The 19,264-nt window shown below is 37.5% G+C and overlaps 2 protein-coding genes across 10 annotated transcripts in view; both read right to left on the reverse strand.

Moving 5' to 3' along the window:
* MAP3K7 (mitogen-activated protein kinase kinase kinase 7) overlaps window positions 1-7,601 on the reverse strand; it is an 89,214-nt gene extending 81,613 nt beyond the window's left edge. For 6 of the 9 annotated variants that reach the window (XR_006717411.1, XR_006717408.1, XR_006717410.1 and 3 more), the window contains exon 1: window positions 7,129-7,530. Coding sequence is in view for 2 of the 9 variants with exons in the window: in XM_045499046.1 (XP_045355002.1) it covers window positions 7,129-7,248 (120 nt within the window). In the remaining 7 variants the exon portion in view is untranslated. Of the gene's footprint in view, window positions 1-7,128 lie in introns of all 9 variants that reach the window. The other 3 variants (XR_006717413.1, XR_006717412.1, XM_045499047.1) reach the window with 2 other exon arrangements.
* A 10,059-nt stretch (window positions 7,602-17,660) lies between these two features.
* Window positions 17,661-18,120, reverse strand: LOC123609766 (peptidyl-prolyl cis-trans isomerase NIMA-interacting 4-like). Its single transcript, XM_045500864.1, has one exon. The coding sequence runs from the start codon at window positions 18,086-18,088 to the stop codon at window positions 17,693-17,695; it is 396 nt and encodes a 131-aa protein (XP_045356820.1). The 5' UTR covers window positions 18,089-18,120; the 3' UTR covers window positions 17,661-17,692.
* Between the last annotated feature and the right edge of the window lie 1,144 nt (window positions 18,121-19,264).

The following is a 19,264-nucleotide window of genomic DNA, read 5'->3' on the forward strand; positions in this document are numbered from 1 at the left end:
ACCTGGAAATTTGTGAAAAATATAAATCCCCAGGTTCCAACCCAAAAGTACTGAGTCTGAGGGTAGGGCCCAGCAATCTGTGTTTTAAGAAACTCTGCAGGTGATTCCGGTTTGAGAACAATATTAGGTTATATTAAAAACATAACTAAAGGTGAAACAAGGGACTTCGGTGGAAACCATCACATAGATCAGTGAGCCCTCAACTGCTGTGGATATTATTTTTTCTTTTTTTTTTTTAAATGTTTATTTCTGAGAGAGACAGTGTGAGTGGGGGAGGTACAGAGAAAGAGAGAGGGAGACACAGAATCTGAAGCAGGCTCCAGGCTCTGAGCTGTCAGTACAGGGTTCAAACCCATGAACGGCGAGATCATGACCTTAGCTGAAGTCAGATGAGAGTCATTACCTGAGCCGAAGTCCAACGCTCAACTAACTGAGCCACCCAGGCGCCCCTGCTGTGGATATTACTTATCAAAGTTTTCCAGAGCACTAAATGCCATCTTGGGCATGAAGAAAGAAAAAGGGGGATTCTTGTGAACAACCCAATGTTTTTCTTGAAACACAGATTGACAGAAACGAGTGACATAGAGGGCAAATTGAGACACACTGGCATCTGAGGTATGAAAATCCTCATATTCAAACTAAAAACAAGGAAAGGAAGTTACTTTTTACTTACTATCTAACTTCTAATTCAAGTTCACAAATCAAATATGCTTTTTGGATTGCATTCATATCTGAATAACCTAAGTTTCTTTGACACATTGTCATTAACAATTATTTTGAATTTACTGCTTTCCCCAAAGACCAATTTCCACCAAGAGTGTAAAAAAGGGCACACATCTAAATTATAAGTATCTCCCCATCACTTGCATCCATACAAAACGGTGAACCTAGAAATAAATATTAGATATTTTTCACAGTCCCTCATCTGTAAAAATAGAAGAACAGAGGAATGCAAAGAGGACTTTGGTTTTAAAAGGGAAGTCAACCTAGAATTATTTCCTTCTAAATTTATGAATGCTTTCTAAATTATTCTTAGATTAATTCTCTTATGATGTGCATCTTTCCCCCTGTGGTGTAGTGATTTTGGGTCCACGACTTTAATCTCAAATTTTAAAGATTTAAATGTATTTTTTAAATAAAAAATAGAACAGAAGAATATGAGATAGTATGTAAAATATTTCCATATAATTAGTATTAAAAAGCACAAGTATCAAAATCAGAATTCATTTTGTGTGTTTAAAGAAAGCAACTCCTTTAAAAACTAATTTCTTGATGATGAGTGATATTGAGCATTTTTTCATGGGTCAGTGAGGACTTTAAGATACAAAACAGATGAACATAAGGGAAGGGAAGCAAAAATAATATAAAAACAGGGAGAGGAACAAAACATAAGAGACTCTTAAATATAGAGAACAAACAGAGGGTTACTGGAGGGGTTTTGGGAGGGGAGGTGGGCTAAATGGGTAAGGGGCATTAAGGAATCTAGTCCTGAAATCATTGTTGCACCATATGATAACTAACTTGAATGTAAATTTAAAAAAATAAATTAAATTTAAAAAAAAGCTAATTTCTTCAGGATGGAAGACTATTCTTTCATCCAAGTCATGTTATTAAAAACAAACACAAACCCACCTGAACTACACTAAACGGGAAAGGATGACCTTGTGTTCTTAATTTACTATGAAATAAGTCTTCTTAATTGTCCCCAATTCATGTTATTTTTAGTTCAGTGACTATAGTTGTCACTTTGGTTTGGCCCTGCTCTTTGGACTATGTGAATGGATCCTGGCTATGTTGCCACTGCTCTGGCTAGAAATTTGGAACATGACAGAACAAGCATAGATCATATATTTATTTGTTAGAACTTAGAGCCTCCAACTATTTCAGAACTTAAAACTTCAACATCTATTAATACACTGTGGCAGAGGAGAACTGCCATCTGCTGACAAGACAGACTTGATAACATGAAAGTAAAGCTTTTATTATTCAAACTCACTTTTGAATTTTTGTGCAATCTTTTAAAACCTGCCATAGACACCTGACACAGTTAGTAGGCCTTTCTTTCAAATACATGCCCATGTCATCTTCTAAGCTACACAGGCACAATTTAAGAGTTATCATGTGACTATCTCTTTCCTGTGGTAACAATTCCAGATTTCTAATGAAATCAATGATCATTAAGTTTCACATGAAGAGTTTATTAATAATTTTGGATAACAAATCTACAGACTCAGTTTAAGAAGACCACTATAAATAAGGTTTTTCTCCAATATCAGATGCCCATTTACCTCTAAAAACTACAAAATATCATGGCCAAAATTCTTTCTAGATTTCCCTTTAAAACAAAACCTTTGGGTCTCTATAATGAAGCTTAAGAACATATAAACAATGCAGTGATTATATGTGCCTTGCTTAGATTACACTTGAGGTCCACACTGTGGGTCTCCCTTTTAAAAAGCATCCATGCCAAAAATAGGGTCTTTGTAACATTTTAGTAGAAGCCCACCAATACATGGTTTACTTACAGCACCTGCCCCTTTACAGCATTTTTTACCCCAAATGAACATATTTGCTAGGTATAATAGTAATGGAATCAACATTTGGAAAGAGAATCAGATTTCATTTCTAGTGTAAATGCTGCCTTAGCCAAACCACAAACTTACTGCAACCTCTGGTTTTATCACATGCAATGTAAAAGAACTAGATGAGCACTAAATCCTCACAATTATGCTGTGATAACTTCATTTACTCATTCAACAAATATTTATTGAAAAACATGGTGCTAGACATTGGGGTTACAAGTGTGAATAAGGCACCTTACATTGTGCTGCGGGATACACAATTTTGCTTACTGGTAAGTGCCACAAAGGATAATAGAAGTAACAAAATCTAGGTTGCTCAGGGAAAGTTTCCCTGTGGAATAAACATTTGAGGTGAGACTTGAATGGTGAGAGGTGCCAGCCATGTGAAGTTCTTGAGGGAAAAGCATGCTGGGCAGGGGAGGGAACAACTGCAAAGACAATTCACCTTTGTGCCTTTCCCAATCTATGATGCTTACTTTATTCAAAATCTATTTTCAAATTATTTTCCATTCAACAAAGTGTTTTGTGATTAACCCTACTTTCAAATTATAGCTTCAGTGCTCAGTTTACATTATACTCATAGTTCTAAATTAGTGGTTCTGAAAATGTTAATTATTAACTGTTCTGTGTTTATTCTAGTCTCCTAATAATAAAAAATTTCAAGGAGAGAATCCTAGAATTCTTCTGTTCATCTTCCACAGTACCTTAGCAATATTGTGCACAGAAGAGAATGTTCATTACATGCGTAGCACCAACTACTGCAAAGGAAATCAGTATTTTGTTTCTCCATTTTCAGAATAAGGTTTGGTCAGAGTGCTTCAGAAAGAAAGCAACACTGTAAACTTAGTAGAAAGAGTAAGTGACTCATGAGTAAGAAATCTCAAATTCAATTCTCAGCTCTACCATTTACTTACACAAGAGGTTTCTAGTAAATCAATCTCTATGACCACTGTCAATATCTGTAAAATGGGGATATTTGTCCTGTCTAACCAGGATTAGTTGGTTACCAACTACCTTCCACAAGAGATCATATGACACTTATTGTGGAAACAGACCATTAATACTGGAATAAATGTGTTTTCATTTCAGACCTGGAAGAGACTTTAAATAATCATGTTCAGGCCTTCACTTCACATGAGAAATCAGACCCAGAAAAATGAGATTACCTGATCCAAGTTACTTAAATATATTATGGCACAATGAGTATGGCATCCAAATTTTTTTAACGTTTATTTATTTTTGGGACAGAGAGAGACAGAGCATGAACGGGGGAGGGGCAGAGAGAGAGGGAGACACAGAATCGGAAACAGGCTCCAGGCTCTGAGCCATCAGCCCAGAGCCTGATGCGGGGCTCGAACTCACGGACCGTGAGATCATGACCTGGCTGAAGTCGGACGCTTAACCGACTGCGCCACCCAGGCGCCCCTTCATCCAAATTTTTTAAATACCCAGCCCAGTACACTTTTTACCACACCACACTGCCTTTACCACTTCTTGCAACCTAGTCCTCAATGTACATACTTCACAATTTATTGTAATGTTCTCTACACTCAGCCCCAGAATGGTAAAAACTAGGTGATTTTTTTTTTTTTAAGTACCTACCTAGGTTTCTGAGGCCAAGGTCTCACATAATTTGCTATCAGAACTGAATTTAGGAAGTGCCACACTAATTAGGAATGTATGGATTAGAATCAGCTGATACCTTAAAGATATATATCTACTAAATGACTACATATTTGGCCTGTGGTTGGAGTAGTTTTCATACATAGTTTCTAACTGAATCAGTATAATGCTGCTTCAGTTACACTGTTATTTGGGAAATACAGAACATGATTTTATTTATAGGCAACATATTTGTACTATGTAAAAGACTGAAAGCAATATAAAAATACTTTTTGTTTCTAGCCATCTTTCTTCTCTTATTTATGATTTTAACCAAAAGTAAAATCTAAGTTAAGAAACAGTTATTGAAGGGGCGTCTGGGTGGCTCAGTTGGTTGAGCGTCTGACTTCGGCTCAGGTCATGATCTCAGGGTCTGTGAGTTCGAGCCCAGCGTCGGGCTCTGTGTTGACAGCTCAGAGCCTGGAGCCTGCTTCATACTCTGTGTCTCTCTCGCTCTCTGCCCCTCCCCCACTCATGCTCTGTCTCTCTCTGTCTCAGAAATAAACATTAAAAAAAAAAAAAAAAGAAATAGTTATTGAATGCCTATAGTGCACTCTGGATTATATAACACTGTTTTAATGTGCACAAATACAATGGGAGTTATGTAATACTTTCAACGTTAGAAAGGTCTGAATTCAATCTTTAAAGTGAAAATAAACTGGGTACTCAAAAATAAAAACTAAACTAGAGAACCAGCTAATACTAGAAATTTCCATTTGAAAACAAAAATTTACTCCTCAGGAATGTCTTAAATATACTTAAAAAAGGTTGAAACAATATCTAAACTGAAAGAAAAATCTTTAGAAACATAAAAGCCTAATCAGAAGTTAAGTGGCTTTCCAGGAAGAGCAGTAAAATGATGACTCTCTCCTCAGTAACTTCCATTCTTCCAAGAAGAATGTAAAATGCTTTAGAAAGTAGTGTGAGAAAATGAAGGCGGTAAGAATAAATGATGTAAGTCTGTGGAAGCATTTGTTAGACCATGAAGTACAAGTTATTATTACATAACAATTTGTAGTCTACAAGCAGAGCAGTTTGCCACAGAGTAGACGTAAATGCTTATTTAAAAACTGCAATTCTTTTATACTGACTCACTGAATTTTTATTCTTAAAAAAGAAAGTTAGCCATGAAAGCTGGATCAACTATCCATTTCTGAAAAAGGAATTTATCATAGCCTCAATAGAAAACACACACCCACACATAAATAAATTCCCCTCTCTTTTCAAAATATGGGTCCTTCTTCTTTTAGCATGTGACCTTAAAGCAGGTTACTGTTCTCTGGAATTCAGTTTCCTAGTCATAAGTGTCAGGTACTGTGTTGGGTATTTTGATCATATTGTCTAATAGAATGTTATACAGGTAAAATTAAATAGAAATTATTATCCCTGTTTTATAGTTAAGGAAACTATAAAGCTTAAAGGGGTTAGTTAGGAAGCTCGCTTCACATCACATGGCTAATAAGTGGTATGTATACCTGATATACTGAACCTCCCTCTAACTCCAAAGGCCTTGTTTATGTTATCTTGTAAAATGACGTTGTTCTCAGTGATTACCTTATGCAATAGAAAGACATGATTTAGGAATCCAGTATTCTTCCAAAATATGCACAGAAAAAAATGTATTTGTTGAATGGTAATTATCTGACTACTTTAGCTTGCCACTATTTAAAAATAATTTTGGATTTTTAAAGTAAAGATAATTCACTGAAAGCCTGTAACATGGGTCACACATTGTTCTTTGTGGCATATGTAATGCAAAATATTTAATAAATTTTAAAAATGAGTAAGTGGTAATTGATAGTATTTTCTTTTTAATGTTTATTAATTTATTTTTGAGAGAGGGAGAGAATGGGGGAGGGGCAGAGAGAGAGAGAGAGAGAGGGAGACAGAGAATCCAGAAGGAGGCTCTGCACTCTCAGTGCAGAGCCCCAGGCAGGGCTTGAACCCCAAGAATCATGAGATCATGACCTGAGCATAAGTCGACACTTAACCAATTGCTTAAATGACTAAGCCACCTAGGTGGCCCACGATAAGTATTACTTTCAACCAAAGTTTGAACACTTTCTAAAGTGTGTGTTTAAAACAGACAGTTTTTACTTTTCTACATTCTATGATTTTTAGAATCAATCTATTATGTATATTTGAAAAGAAGCAATATATTAAAAGCATATTACTACCTTTCCCTAAAATAACTTACTACAGAATAAAGAATGGATTTGGGTTTTCTAACAGCGATTTCTGTTATACTGCGGTCGTCACAGAAATCGTTAAGTTTCCCTTCGGAATATGCTGCTTGAGACATCTTTTACACTGTAGTCTACATTACTAATGGTAAGAGTTATCCAAATTAGTCCAACTGAAGGCAGAATATTTAATATTACGACTACTGCTCTATCGAATCGGCGAAACTGAGAAGCATTCAGTACTGAGGCGGACACTTCATTAGACATGATGATATATTTGCCAAGTATTTATTGAGCACACACTACATACCAGACACTGAGCTAGAAGTGGAACATAATACAAACTTTGGCCCTTAAAAACACCAAGTCTTAGTGAACTTAAACTCCAGAACGGTCATGGTGTTTGGTGAATTTACTATTTACATATATAAGAACTGGTGCTCCACAACATCTCACCAGTTCATCTTGGTGTTTGAGATGACCGAATTCCGGTAACAGACCAAACTCAAGAGTGCCGAAATGAGGGAAAAAGAAAGCTTCCCAGAGCATTTGAACGCAGAGTCCCCTCTACACCTGGCCTCGGTGGGGACTCCCGGGTAGACTCCGCAGGGCCCCGAGAATCAGAGAGGCCGGGGAGGCACCTTAAGAGTCGGGACCAGGCAAAGGCGGAGACAGGCGCCTCCGCGCCGGGCCTCACTCACCTCTTCCACTTCGATCTCCTTGTAGTCAATCTCTTCAAAGTTGAGGACTTGGGAGGGGGCTTCGATCATCTCACCGGCCGAAGATGAGGAAGAGGAGGAAGCGGCGGAGGCTGTAGACATGATCCTTCGCGGAGCCCGGGGGGCCCGGGGAGGCTGCCACCCGGACACTCCGGGGGAGACCCGCGCCCACCCGCCTCCGGACCGACCTTCAGCCTGAAGCCACGGCGCTCCGTGGCGGGGACAGGGGCAGCGGCCACAGCCGAATCCCGGCTCCGGCTCCGCAGCGTTTTCCGCCGCCGGGCCCCGCCCACTGAACTTCCGGTTCCGGCCTGAAATCGGAAACAGAAGGAGAGCTGTGAGCTCAAGAAAGGGGAGGTAAGAATTTTGTGATTGAGACCGGGAAAGGAAGGACAGGTTGGGGGTGGGGGAAAGTGAGGCTAGCTTGGAGCTGTAGAACAAATTTCGCGAGATCTTTATTAAGGGACCTCAACATCGGGTGATACCGCGAGAGCTGATATGCTGACGTAATTAAAATGCGCAAACGGAAGTGGCGCGGAGCTTGACGGAGTATCAGTGCGGTTGGTCGGTCAGAGACTTGCGGGAAAGTTAAAAACTAATGTTTCAAGTCTGCTTCGTAAACTGTTGTGACCCTGCTCCCTTTTCTCTCAGAGACCTGCAGACGGGTGGAGTAGAGTTGGACTCTTTTTGTGACGAAGCTTACTTTTCACTTTCACCTCTAAGCTAAACTGAATGATTTCTTTAAGAAGCCGTGGAAAATGTGTTTCCCTCAATGCGGTATATGGAAGGAAGGAGTTGCTACTGTTGATTTGAGCCAGTCCCTGACGCTATGAGAGATTCTAAGGGAAATAATACTGAGCGAGCCAGCGCATGTAACCTGAATAACACTATGTAGACTGAGTGCTCAGGAACAGAAGTTAATATTAGGTAAGGTAGATATTTATAACTTGGCATAATTTGTATTCATCGAAGTTATGAATTGTGTTAATTGTATGCATCGAGTGCGGAGCACTTAGATCCTTTACACTTATAATGTAATCATTAATAATACCCTTGCAAATTAAATATTTTGGCTGCCATTTTAAGGTCATGAGAAAACAGGCTCAGAGATAGGAAAAAAATTATGCATTTCAAAAGCTAGTAGGACCTAAGGCAATGTAGCTTCAAGGTGGATAGTGTTGCCTGTGTTGTACTATCAACACAATTTTTAGTTTTAAACTAGCTTTTAATTAAGCTTTATTTAGTCGGTTTGACCTGAAGCCTAACTAGAAAAATTGGGAGTTAGAAATGAAGGCTTACCGACCAAGGATGAAAACCCTGTAAATGTCAAATTCTAAGACTCTTGTAAGAGACAGAAAAGGAACAGAAAGTGAGGGGAATGGTGATCAGAATATCACTGGAGGAGAGCTTTCCAATTAAAGACCAGCCAACCCAATAAATGCTGTACAAAAGTAAGGTAAACACATTTGGGATTGCACAAAGGTCTTTGGATTTGGCAATTAAGTTATAAACTGAAAAACATCTCTTTTTTTTTTTTGTAATTTTAGTAATAATGATAGTTTGATAAATGGATATAAAAGAATGAAAGAAACATTTCTCAGTATACACTCTGGATGATACAGTATCTTGATGACACGTCAGTGACTACTGCAGATCTCTCCCGATGCTCAAATACTTCCTGAATTTCCAGCCTGTTGGACATCTTTATTTAGGTGCAACATAAACACCTAAACTTCAAGATTCCTAAAGTCAATGCAAAAGTTACCCACCACAGATATCTTTTTCCATGTGCGTTTTCTGTCTCTCTAAAGGATACCATCATCTACTCCCTTGTCCAAGTGAGAAATCAGAGCTTTATTTGTACATTTAAAATGATGCTTAGTGCACTAATAACTAAATAGAAGCAGATTAAGTCAATGAGATAACCATTTTCACCTGTCATTTCTCTACTTGATTTCCCAAACCAGGATGGTCATCTCTTAACCTCATGCTATTTACTCTGCAGGTCATTTCCGATTTCTCTTTAACACCTTGATCTTAATTCAGTGGATGCTACCAAGTGGAAATTCAAGGAACATTTGTTATATGCTCTGGATGAATGAAGAGCTTTTTGCCAGTTCTCTCTCTGCCTGGAGTGTAAGGTCTGTTTTCTGTACCTTCAGTTTAGAACTAGAATCCTGCTGATGGACTAATCATTACAGCCATGGTGCTATTCTCCTGCTTGATTCCCCCCGCCCTGCTCTGCCCCACCTCAACATTTTGTTAGAAAAATATCAAACATACAGAAAAGAAAGAATTTTACAGTGAATACCTATATACTTACCAAGATTCCAATGTTAACATTTTGCTACACTTGAGCAAGTGTGTATTTGTCCATCTATTCATCCACCCATACACACATACTCCTATCATTTTTTTGTTGGATACATTTCTAGGTGGATTTCCTACAATGATTTTGAAATCTCAATTATTTCTGCTTCTATATTTTATCCACTGATTTGGACTTATGATATTGATACTAAAGTCAGTTCTCCCATTTGCTTGCAGACTGCTTTTTGTTTTGGGGTGGGGTGTGGTGGGGAGATCTGCCTGGCACCTTTTCACTAGCTTCTGATGAAGTCCCAGCGCTGTTCATGTCTGGATCTAGTCATCCCCAAGGTCCAATCCTTCTCTCCTTCCCTCCCCTCCCTTCCTCTCCCCTCCCCTCCCCTCCTCTCCCCTCCCTTCCCCTCTCCTCTCCTCTTCTCCCCTCTCCTCCCTTCCCCGCCCCTCTCCTCTCCTCTCATTATGTGAGGTGGTAAATTCCCATTTTTCATTTGAGTCAAGTTCTATTTTTGTTACTCATGACCAAAGATTCCTAAGTAATACAGTTTGAACCCAGAGAAATGAGGAAGGGGTGTGCTGAACCCATCTTAATTCATGTCAATTTTTACTTTGCATTCCCTTTAACTTCCTTAATTTTCATGAGTTGAGAATGGAAGGTTGGGCCTCATAATTTCATGTCAACTTCAGTTACCAGGTCTATTGTGTCTACACAGATTTCCAGAGATACATACAAGGTGGTCTCCTTGAAGTCCCTCCAGTCTGAGCACTCTCCCCCAACCACCCTCATGTAAACGTCCTAATAACTATTCTTTAACCTTCACCCCTGTCTTCAATTTTGTCTTCTGCACTATCCATGGATGAGGACCAAGAGTTTTGAAATCCATTTCCCACTATCTCTTTGCATGTTTTTTTTTTTTTCTTTTTTTAATGTGTGTTTATTTTGAGAGAGAGAGAGAGAGAGAGAGAGAGAGAGCAAGGGCCGGGGAGGGGCAGAGAGAGGAGAGAATCCCAAACAGGCTCCATATTCAGCACAGAGCCTGATGTGGAGCTCAGTCTCACAACTGTGAGATCATGACCTGAGCCAAAATCAAGAGTCAGATGCTCAACCAACTGAGCCACCCAGGCACCTCTTTTTGCATGGGGTTCTCATCTTACTTGGCTCCCTTTGGTTATGAGGATATCTGGCACCTATATTCATGAAGGCTTAACAGAGACAGACTAAAATAGTTCCATTTTAATGTTCTGTTGCATTGGCCATGTAATTAGATAAAGAGTTCCATATTTTGTCAGTTAATATGACATTTGTTATGACTTACAGGAAACAATACAAAATAGCTTCAACAGTAAAGGGAATATATTTGCTTAGTTAAATGGAAAGTCAAGAGCTGGAACAGGTTTTAGGTGTCATAAACTTTGACTCAAAAACTTAATGATAGCATCAATAATTTAGTTTCCATTATTGTCTTCTGCCTTTGGTGGTATCTGCCATTGCTCTAGAACAGTGTTTCTCAACCTTTTCGTTATATTGCTCCCTTAAGGAGCCTTTTAAGATTTTTTTCTCAATGCCCCCCCTAAGTCTTAATACCACAGGTATTGTGCATATCTGTTTATGTACTGTATGTCTATTTTAGGCATTATACATAGAAAGTATGATTTTTTTCCTCTCCCCAATTTTCATCCCCTCAGAGGAGATATCACCCCCATTGAGAATATAGGCTCTAGCAGTTTCATTTTTCATATGACATACATACTTCAGTACAATGGCAGAGAGTGTCTCTTTTGGGAGCTATTTCAGATGAGCAGGGAACTTTCTTTTACTAAAAGCCCTTGGCAGCTGTACCCTTGAATGAGCAATAGGGCATAGGAAGTTTGAGGTTGCAAATATCTTGTATAACTTATATTGAAGACTCGTGGGATCATAGGCTTTGAGAAGTAGGAGCTCCCAAGCAGAAGAAAAATCTGGACTCCCACGAGGAGCAAAGCAGGGAATGGTTGTTTGCTTTGCAACCAACAATTGTTCATTATTCATCTGTCTATTCAGGTTGAGCTGTATACCTAGAAAGTGCTATATTTACTGCCTATCCTAGAACCAAACTAGCCCAACCTGATCAAACGTTATTCTTTCCAGGAAGTTCAGAAATAGTTTTCTGATGTACTGTATTCAAAACTGCAGTACACAGAGGATAGCCAACTCCTTAGCAGTTCAGTGACACTGCTGGAGAGCAGCTCCCCAAATTCATGCATTTCTCAAATATCTGAATTTATTCCATATTTTCTGCTCCCCACATCTTCATCCTAAGTCTTTTGCAGGCAATGGAGCTGCTGTTCTAGGCGTTCACAATGTGGATGGTGAAGATAGGCCTTTGAGAGGGGAGTAGAGGCAGGTGCAGTTCCAGAGCATTCTCTGACATTACATATAACTGACATTTCTGTTTGCAGATAACTCATGTTTTATTTTTTACTCCCTCAGCTGAGCTAGCTGCAAGGCAGCTGCTTTGATGGTGCCTGTGTGTCCTGCAGATAAAATCTCCATTGTTTTTGAAATATTTGATGTGAAAACGTTCAACTGGTTTCAAAATTCATTCATATTATCACGAGAAATTTGAACATCACATTTGCATTTAAAAGGGAAGAGCTGTTAGAGTCTTAAATATTTCAACTGTTGCAAATTTTAAAATGGTTCTGAAAGTATTTAAAAACTTTTTTCGTTTCTTTTTGTTAGCGAAGTTTCTCTTTGATCATGACTATCAAGAGTTTAAAGAGAACATCCTTAAAGGCCTTGATCAGGAAGTGATAGTAGGCATTTTAAGCAGAAAATCTTATATTAAAAAAATTATGTTTATGAAGGAAAGCTTACTGAAAATTCCTATTAAACTTTTGAAAAATATACTTGATATTTATTTATTATTATTTTTTTTTGTTTATTTATTTTTGAGAGAGACAGAGACAGGATGTGAGTGAGTTAGGGGCAGCGAGAGAGGGAGACACAGAATCTGAAGCAGGCTCCAGGCTCTGAGCTGTCAGCACAGAGCCCAACGCGGGGCTTGAACTCATGAGCTGTGAGATCATGACCTGAGCAGAAGTCGGACGCTTCACTGACTGAGCCACCCAGGCACCCCTATACTTGATATTTATATAAGTTCAGTGTTTAACATGGTCTCTGTTTTGTGTTTATTTTTCAAAATTACATACTATGAGAAAAGCAATTGTGTATTTTTTATTAAGGCCCAAATAGATACCTCCAGATCCTTGACAGTTCATTTCAGAGTATCTTACCATGTTATTCTCTCCCTGTCCCATGACATGAAAAAGTTTAAGAAGCATAAGGTTAGGGGCTGTTGCAATAGTCAAGGAAAGAATTAATAGTGGTTTGAACAATATAGATAGTGGCCTTAGGGGTCATAGATAAATGGATAGATTTGAGAGATATTGGGGAAATGGAACTGGTAGAATTAGTGATTGGATGTGGAGAAAGGAAGTAAAGAAAAGGGCAATGTGAAGAATTCCCAAGTTTCTCACTTGTGCAGCTTGGATAGGAAGGGTGCTATTTACAGAAGCAGAGAAAGATTGGAACAAGGTTGGGGGAGAAAAAAATAAATCAGTTTAGACATGTTGAGTAGAGGGACTTGAGAGACTTCCAGGTGTAATTATCAAACAGTCTTAGGGAAAAGCACGGCATTAGGGAAATAGATACAGGCCTGCTGACAATAAGTCCTGGAAATGAATTAGGTCACGTAGGGAAGATGTGCAAAGTAATAAAGGATAGGACTTAAAACAGAGCCTTAAGAAATAAAATATTTAAAGCATGAGTGGAGGCAGAAGAATTGTTAAAGAAATTTGTGGAAAACTAAAAATGTTGATGTGGAAACCAAGGTAAAAGGCTGTTTCAGTGTTGAATACTTCCAAGAAGTTAAACATAAGGTATACACATGTGGGTGGGTAAGGTTCCTTACAGTATAGACTTGAGCCCAAGGAGAGGAGGAGGCTAGGTCAGGAGCTGAAGGCAGACTGCTCACTCATATCACTACATTCTGGTGAAGGTAATATTTTCAAAGGAAGAGGTTGGAATATATTTCCTTTACCAGCTTGTTATCTCGAGTTAGAACTTATAAATATAAGGCCTGTCGTATGTGAGCCTTCATTTGTATTCTTGCCCTGGACTCCATAAATGGTAGGGGAAGGTCTGTTTTTTTATGTTAGATTTCTATTCCTATATACTAGTGGTCTACAGGTAAGCTGTTCTCAACTTGGATTTGCAATTTCCCCATTTTCCCACGGATGTGTCGGCTCAGTCACCACCCTAGAAGTAACGATGTTAGCCTTCTTTCAGCAACTTTCCCCTTCACTTTCTATCCATTACTCAATTTTATTTTTTTTCTAACCCTTTACCTATCTGACATTATTTTATTTAATTATTTGCTATCTTGTTTATTTTCTGTCCTCCCACCCCTCCCCACTCCTGCCTTTGGTTGTTAGTTCCACTGGGACAGGGATTATAAGTGATTGTGCTCAGCAGTTTGTCGGGATTTACAACAGTACCTGAGCTGTACCAGGCACTTAGTAATTTTCTAAAAGGTAAATGAGTATCTTTATCACTAAGTAAATACTGTTTAATTTATTTCAGGTATAAGGAATGGGTTAACCAAGTATTTTTTATAATCATTGAGATAAGATTTAATAAATTGCATGTCAAGTGTTTATCATACAGATTTCTTAAGTATTTGAGAGTTTTGAAATGCTTTGTTCTCCTGGTCAATTTAAATCTTTCTCTAACCTTAAAATTACTGATTTTTAACATATTTCTCTTTCTAGAATTTGCAAGGATAAACTTTAGTTCCTCTTTCCAAACACACATTATTATTTAATGCACTTAAATTGCTTATTGAAATTTATTAATAAGGTGTTATTGTGGTGCTAATAATTGCTTTCAGAAATAATTGGTATTTTAACTAAAATAGATGTAAAATTAGGGATGCCTGGCTGGCTCAGTCAGTAGAGCATGTGACTCTTGATCTCAGGGTCCTGAGTTCAAGCCCATGTTGGGCCCTAAGTAGGGCTTACTTTAAAAAAATAAAATAAAAGAGATGTAAAATCAGACAGAATAGGCGGATTTTTATTTTCTAAGCTTCTGAGGCAAGCTTAAAACTCATGATATACTTCATCCGTTTTTAAAAGCAAAAACTTAATCAGATAAGAACATACTTCAGAAATAAAAATAATCTTCATAGAAATAATGTTGTTCACTACAAAAGTGCATTCATTAAATGTTTTATTTCACAGACTAATATGTCAAATCAGTGTTCTTAGATGGTCTTTCTCAGAAGAAATTCCAGAAGCAATTTGGCTTCATTTACGGGAATAAATAAGAGTGTTTTATTTCACACAGCCTCAGGGAATCACAAATTAAAACTTTCCACTAAAATGGATGCCATCTACTATTCATTATTTTAACAAACAAACCACTCCACTCTGCTGAAGTTGCAATCAGGGTAAGGGACACATAGTGCTGGAAACCTGCAAGGCTGAGAGGGCCTACTTTGCATTCTTATTCGCAAGCAGCCCATTTCACGTCTTTCTCTGAGTTCCCCAGCACCCCACAGAGCTACTCTCAGTGGTGCAAAGCTCCATTAAGTAAATAGAGGCTCTGTATTTAGAAGCCATCTCTGGGAGTTCAAAGTGTTGAGAGGGAAATTGGTACTATCAAGATTAAGGTATTAATGAAAAGTTCTGTTAAATTTCTGTTGGGATGCTAATTAATCTTCTAAAAATTGTCAATCAATTCAATTGTGTAATGCACTTAAACTTTAACACATGGTACAGGAAAAAAACAAAACAAAACAAAAAAACAGGATTTTTCAGTTATGCCCAGAGGCTTTCTGAAAGTTAAGGGAAATAGTCTAAACAAAAATCACCTCCAAATGGTGTTTTAGTTTGATCTTCAATATTCACTTGTTTTATCACATTTGATAAGTTTGGGAAATATTTAAAGCTCAGATATTTGAAGAAATATTGGAAGTATTAGAAGAATTCAGGAAATGGAATTATGACAATTATTCTTTAAATGGAATCTCCTACTTGTAGTGCAGAAGACAATTTTAGCCTGGATTATTAAACTCATGCTGATAGCTTTAGCTTGAAATGTTAAACAGTAGCATAATTGTTTAATATTTGAAGGCTGCCTACCTACACTGTCAGTATTGAACTAAATAAGTAACACTGTAAGTTATAGTATATTCCTATTAATATTAAAACATTTTGTTTGTGTCTTATGAATCATATCAAAGTTGTTAAATATTAAAATGTCAATCCAGATCTTAATGTATATGAAACTGTATGTAAAAGTGTATATAGCACAGTGCTTAGAGAATATGTGGTGTTCAGAAATGTTAATGTGAATGTAATACTAGATAGAGGAACAGAAGTAGATGACATGATGTGACAACAAAAGTTAGCCACAGCCTAAAGATCTGTCAGTGAGTGTCACTCCTGGAGAATCTGATTGGGTAGGTCTAAAATGTGGCTGAGGCAGCCTTAGTTTCTATTTCACAGACTTGTCAGAGTGAGAACTGTTAAGGTCACACGTAAGACAGCAGCATGCATTTTAACAAATAATTTTCATAATTCATTTTGAAGAACTAAAAATTGTAACATTTTAATCTTGGGCCTATTTTTCTATTTAAGAGAAGAAAGTTGATGTTAGTGATTCTGTTCTGATTTGTAATACATTTGGTTTGGACACAGTTGAAGACTTTCTAGTAGCGTCTATGGAACAATTCACCTTGATTACAGCACATTGATCTTTGCTGTAATCTTTGGTTTTATACATTCAGTAACTCACTTTTATTGGTTCACTCATAGGATGATTATGCTTTAGATTCCTGCTTGTCAAAACCATTAGTGACCATATGAATTAAAAAGCCAATACTATATACTAGTTCTTTGCAGTGAAGGGCTGGAGAAAGGGAGCCTAGTTAAAGCAGGAGGCCATTATACTAGAGTAGATTAACAAAAGGAGGCTTTAAAGGGGTGGCGTATCAATGCAGGTTTGATGAACTCACTTTTGTCCTATAAAATCATTTTATCAACATTCTCTGAACACTTTTGAAAAGACAATAACTAGCTTTGTAACCATAGGAAGACATCTTATTGTAGTGGACCAGTTGAAGTTCTTTGTAAAATCACCAAAATCTATTTACCTGAAAGCTTAGAGCCAGATTAGTAGTCCTATCTTCTGTTGAGCTATTGAATTAGATTCCACTACTAGTTCTAGCTGCTAGACAATCAGGTTCTGGGCTTTTGCCTATTAAGCTATCAGATGATCAAATTGCTTCTGGGTATATTGGAGTCCCTTAAGAAAAATGATTAATTATAACCTTATTTGTTTGCAGGATGTTTTTTGAATAGGGCCTTCTCCAGAAAAGTATGGAACCTTTTCTATTTATTTATTTGATGAGGTAATTATACATTAGGATTGTATCATCATGATTTTCCTAATAGTATTTTCTTTCATATCATTTACTATGAATTTAGGGCCAATTATGCTTAAAACTTGGGGATGGATGGTGTGGTAAGATTCTTTGGTTTCAGGGAGAAGAAATTAAAGTTGGAATTTAGGCAGAGTAAAATATTTTAAGGAGCACGAGGTCAGTCATTAAGAATGAATCTTCAAGGATGTTTAGGAATGTAAATGTTTATGTTTAGGAATGTCGTACTGTAACGAGTGCATCAAATGTAATATTGTTATACTGATGGCAATTAGGTAGAAGTTGGTAATTTGGGGAGGATGAAGAATATTATCATTCAGTTTATGTTAGGGTTTTAAATCTCTAAATTTTTTAACTTTCCTGGTAAATAGGAAATGGCAATATCCTTGAGAAATAGCGATGTCTTAAGGTGAGTATGTCATTATTCTCATCCAAACTGGGTTCACAGCCTAAAGGGAAATTTCATTCTGATATCAAAAGAAGCAATTCTTGATCAATCTAAACGAGAGTAAGTTTTACACCTCCCCATATCCAGACAATTCAAAAGTTTATAAATATAAGGTATCTTCCTTAAAAGAAAAACAGTAGCATATATGAATTGACATATGGTGTTTATTAAACTTATAAAAATGGAGTTGTCTTTGGTTTCAATTTCATATAATATTGCTTACCTTAACTTTCTTGCCCAGAATTGATTTCTACTTTTTCTTTTTTTTTTTTCAGTCTTGCGTACAATTTTATTTTCTCCCTTCAACCATAATAATATGATATCCAAATTTTGTCTTAACCCGAGGGTCTGTAAACACAGGCTTATCCAGCCCACTTATGGGCAAGGCAAATGCTGCTTCCTGAAATGGTCCCACCATGGTACCTCTGGTCATCCAACCCAAGTCACCCCCTTGCCTGGCTTTATCTTCACTATACTGTATGGCCACTTCATTGAATCTCATTCCAGACTTCAACTTTTCCATGGCTTCCATGATTTTCCCATGTTTTTCACACAGAATGTGTCTGACCTTTACTGCATTGCCACTACCTTTGGGATCCTGAGCCTTCTTGTCAGAACTGTCACTCCCAAAGGCTGCTCTCCCTTTCCCCCCTTTCCTGGAATGGCTTTTTCCCTTGGGTGGCATCTTCGAATCTTGGGGCTGTACTTGATTTCTGCTTTTTCTAAAGGACTCATTATCAACTTTAATAAACCTCAGATTGATCCCCTTTGGAAAACAAAGAATACCTTACTTCTTGTGTCTCTAGCTTAATTTACAAAAAACAAAACAAAACAAAAAACCAAACATATATCAGAATTGATAATTCACCTCTAATTGAAGAATATTGAACTGACATATACAATATTTCTGGGGGCGCCTGGGTGCCTCAGTCCATTAAGTGTCCCACTCTTGGTTTTGGCTCAGGTCATGATCTCAGGTTTAGTAATTCGAGCCCCAAATTGTGCTTGGTGCTGATGGCGTGGAGCCTGCTTGGGATTTTCTGTCTCCCTCTCTCTCTGCCTCTCTCTCTTATTCTCAAAAATAAATAAGTAAACTTAAAAAGTTTTTTGAAAGCAAAATTTAGCTGTAGGACTGTATGTAATAAGATGTGAAATCAGGGTTAAAAATTTAGTCTTGAAATGGCATTAGATTTTGAGAAAGAATGTGGGAGATTTAGGATATGCAGAGAATAAGTTAAATGCACTTCTTTCGAGATGCTTTTTTATTTTAGATTTTTAGTTGACTTTATAACTGTGTTTATATTAGGAGAAATTGTTAGTGTTTATCATCTTTATTTTTGGCATTCTATGGCTAAATGGAGTATATAACTATTTGTTAGAAAAAAAGTCCTATGTGAGAACCATCCCCTCATAGCTAGGTTGTCAAGAGTGAACTTTCAAAAATAAAATTCAGAGCTCAGTGCAAATGGGCTGCTTTGGCTATGTGTGCTGTTCTGGTGTATCTGTTCCTGGATAGCTCGGTCTTAAATTCATTTATCCACTCTTCCATCAAGTAGCAGTGATTTACTGAGTGTGGACGGTAGTAGGCTATTTAGCATGGTGCTATGAAGTTACAGTTTTATTTTATTATCATCTCTTTTTACTCTAGAGGCTTTTCCGTTCACATACCAATTGCCATTTCTTGCCTTTTGTAGCAGACACTATGAGTGCCACACTCATATCCTTTCAGATTCTCTTAGTATTTCCAGGCATGCCCACTTGATTTTTAAGGGCCAGCAAATACATCTTTGTTGGGGGCTAACTTTGGGCTACCAAAACTCAGTTTGTCTACATGTTTGTGCAGGCTGAAAGTATGTGAGAA

This window comes from Leopardus geoffroyi, chromosome B2 (assembly GCF_018350155.1).
Source record: "Leopardus geoffroyi isolate Oge1 chromosome B2, O.geoffroyi_Oge1_pat1.0, whole genome shotgun sequence".
Lineage (NCBI taxonomy): Eukaryota > Metazoa > Chordata > Mammalia > Carnivora > Felidae > Leopardus > Leopardus geoffroyi.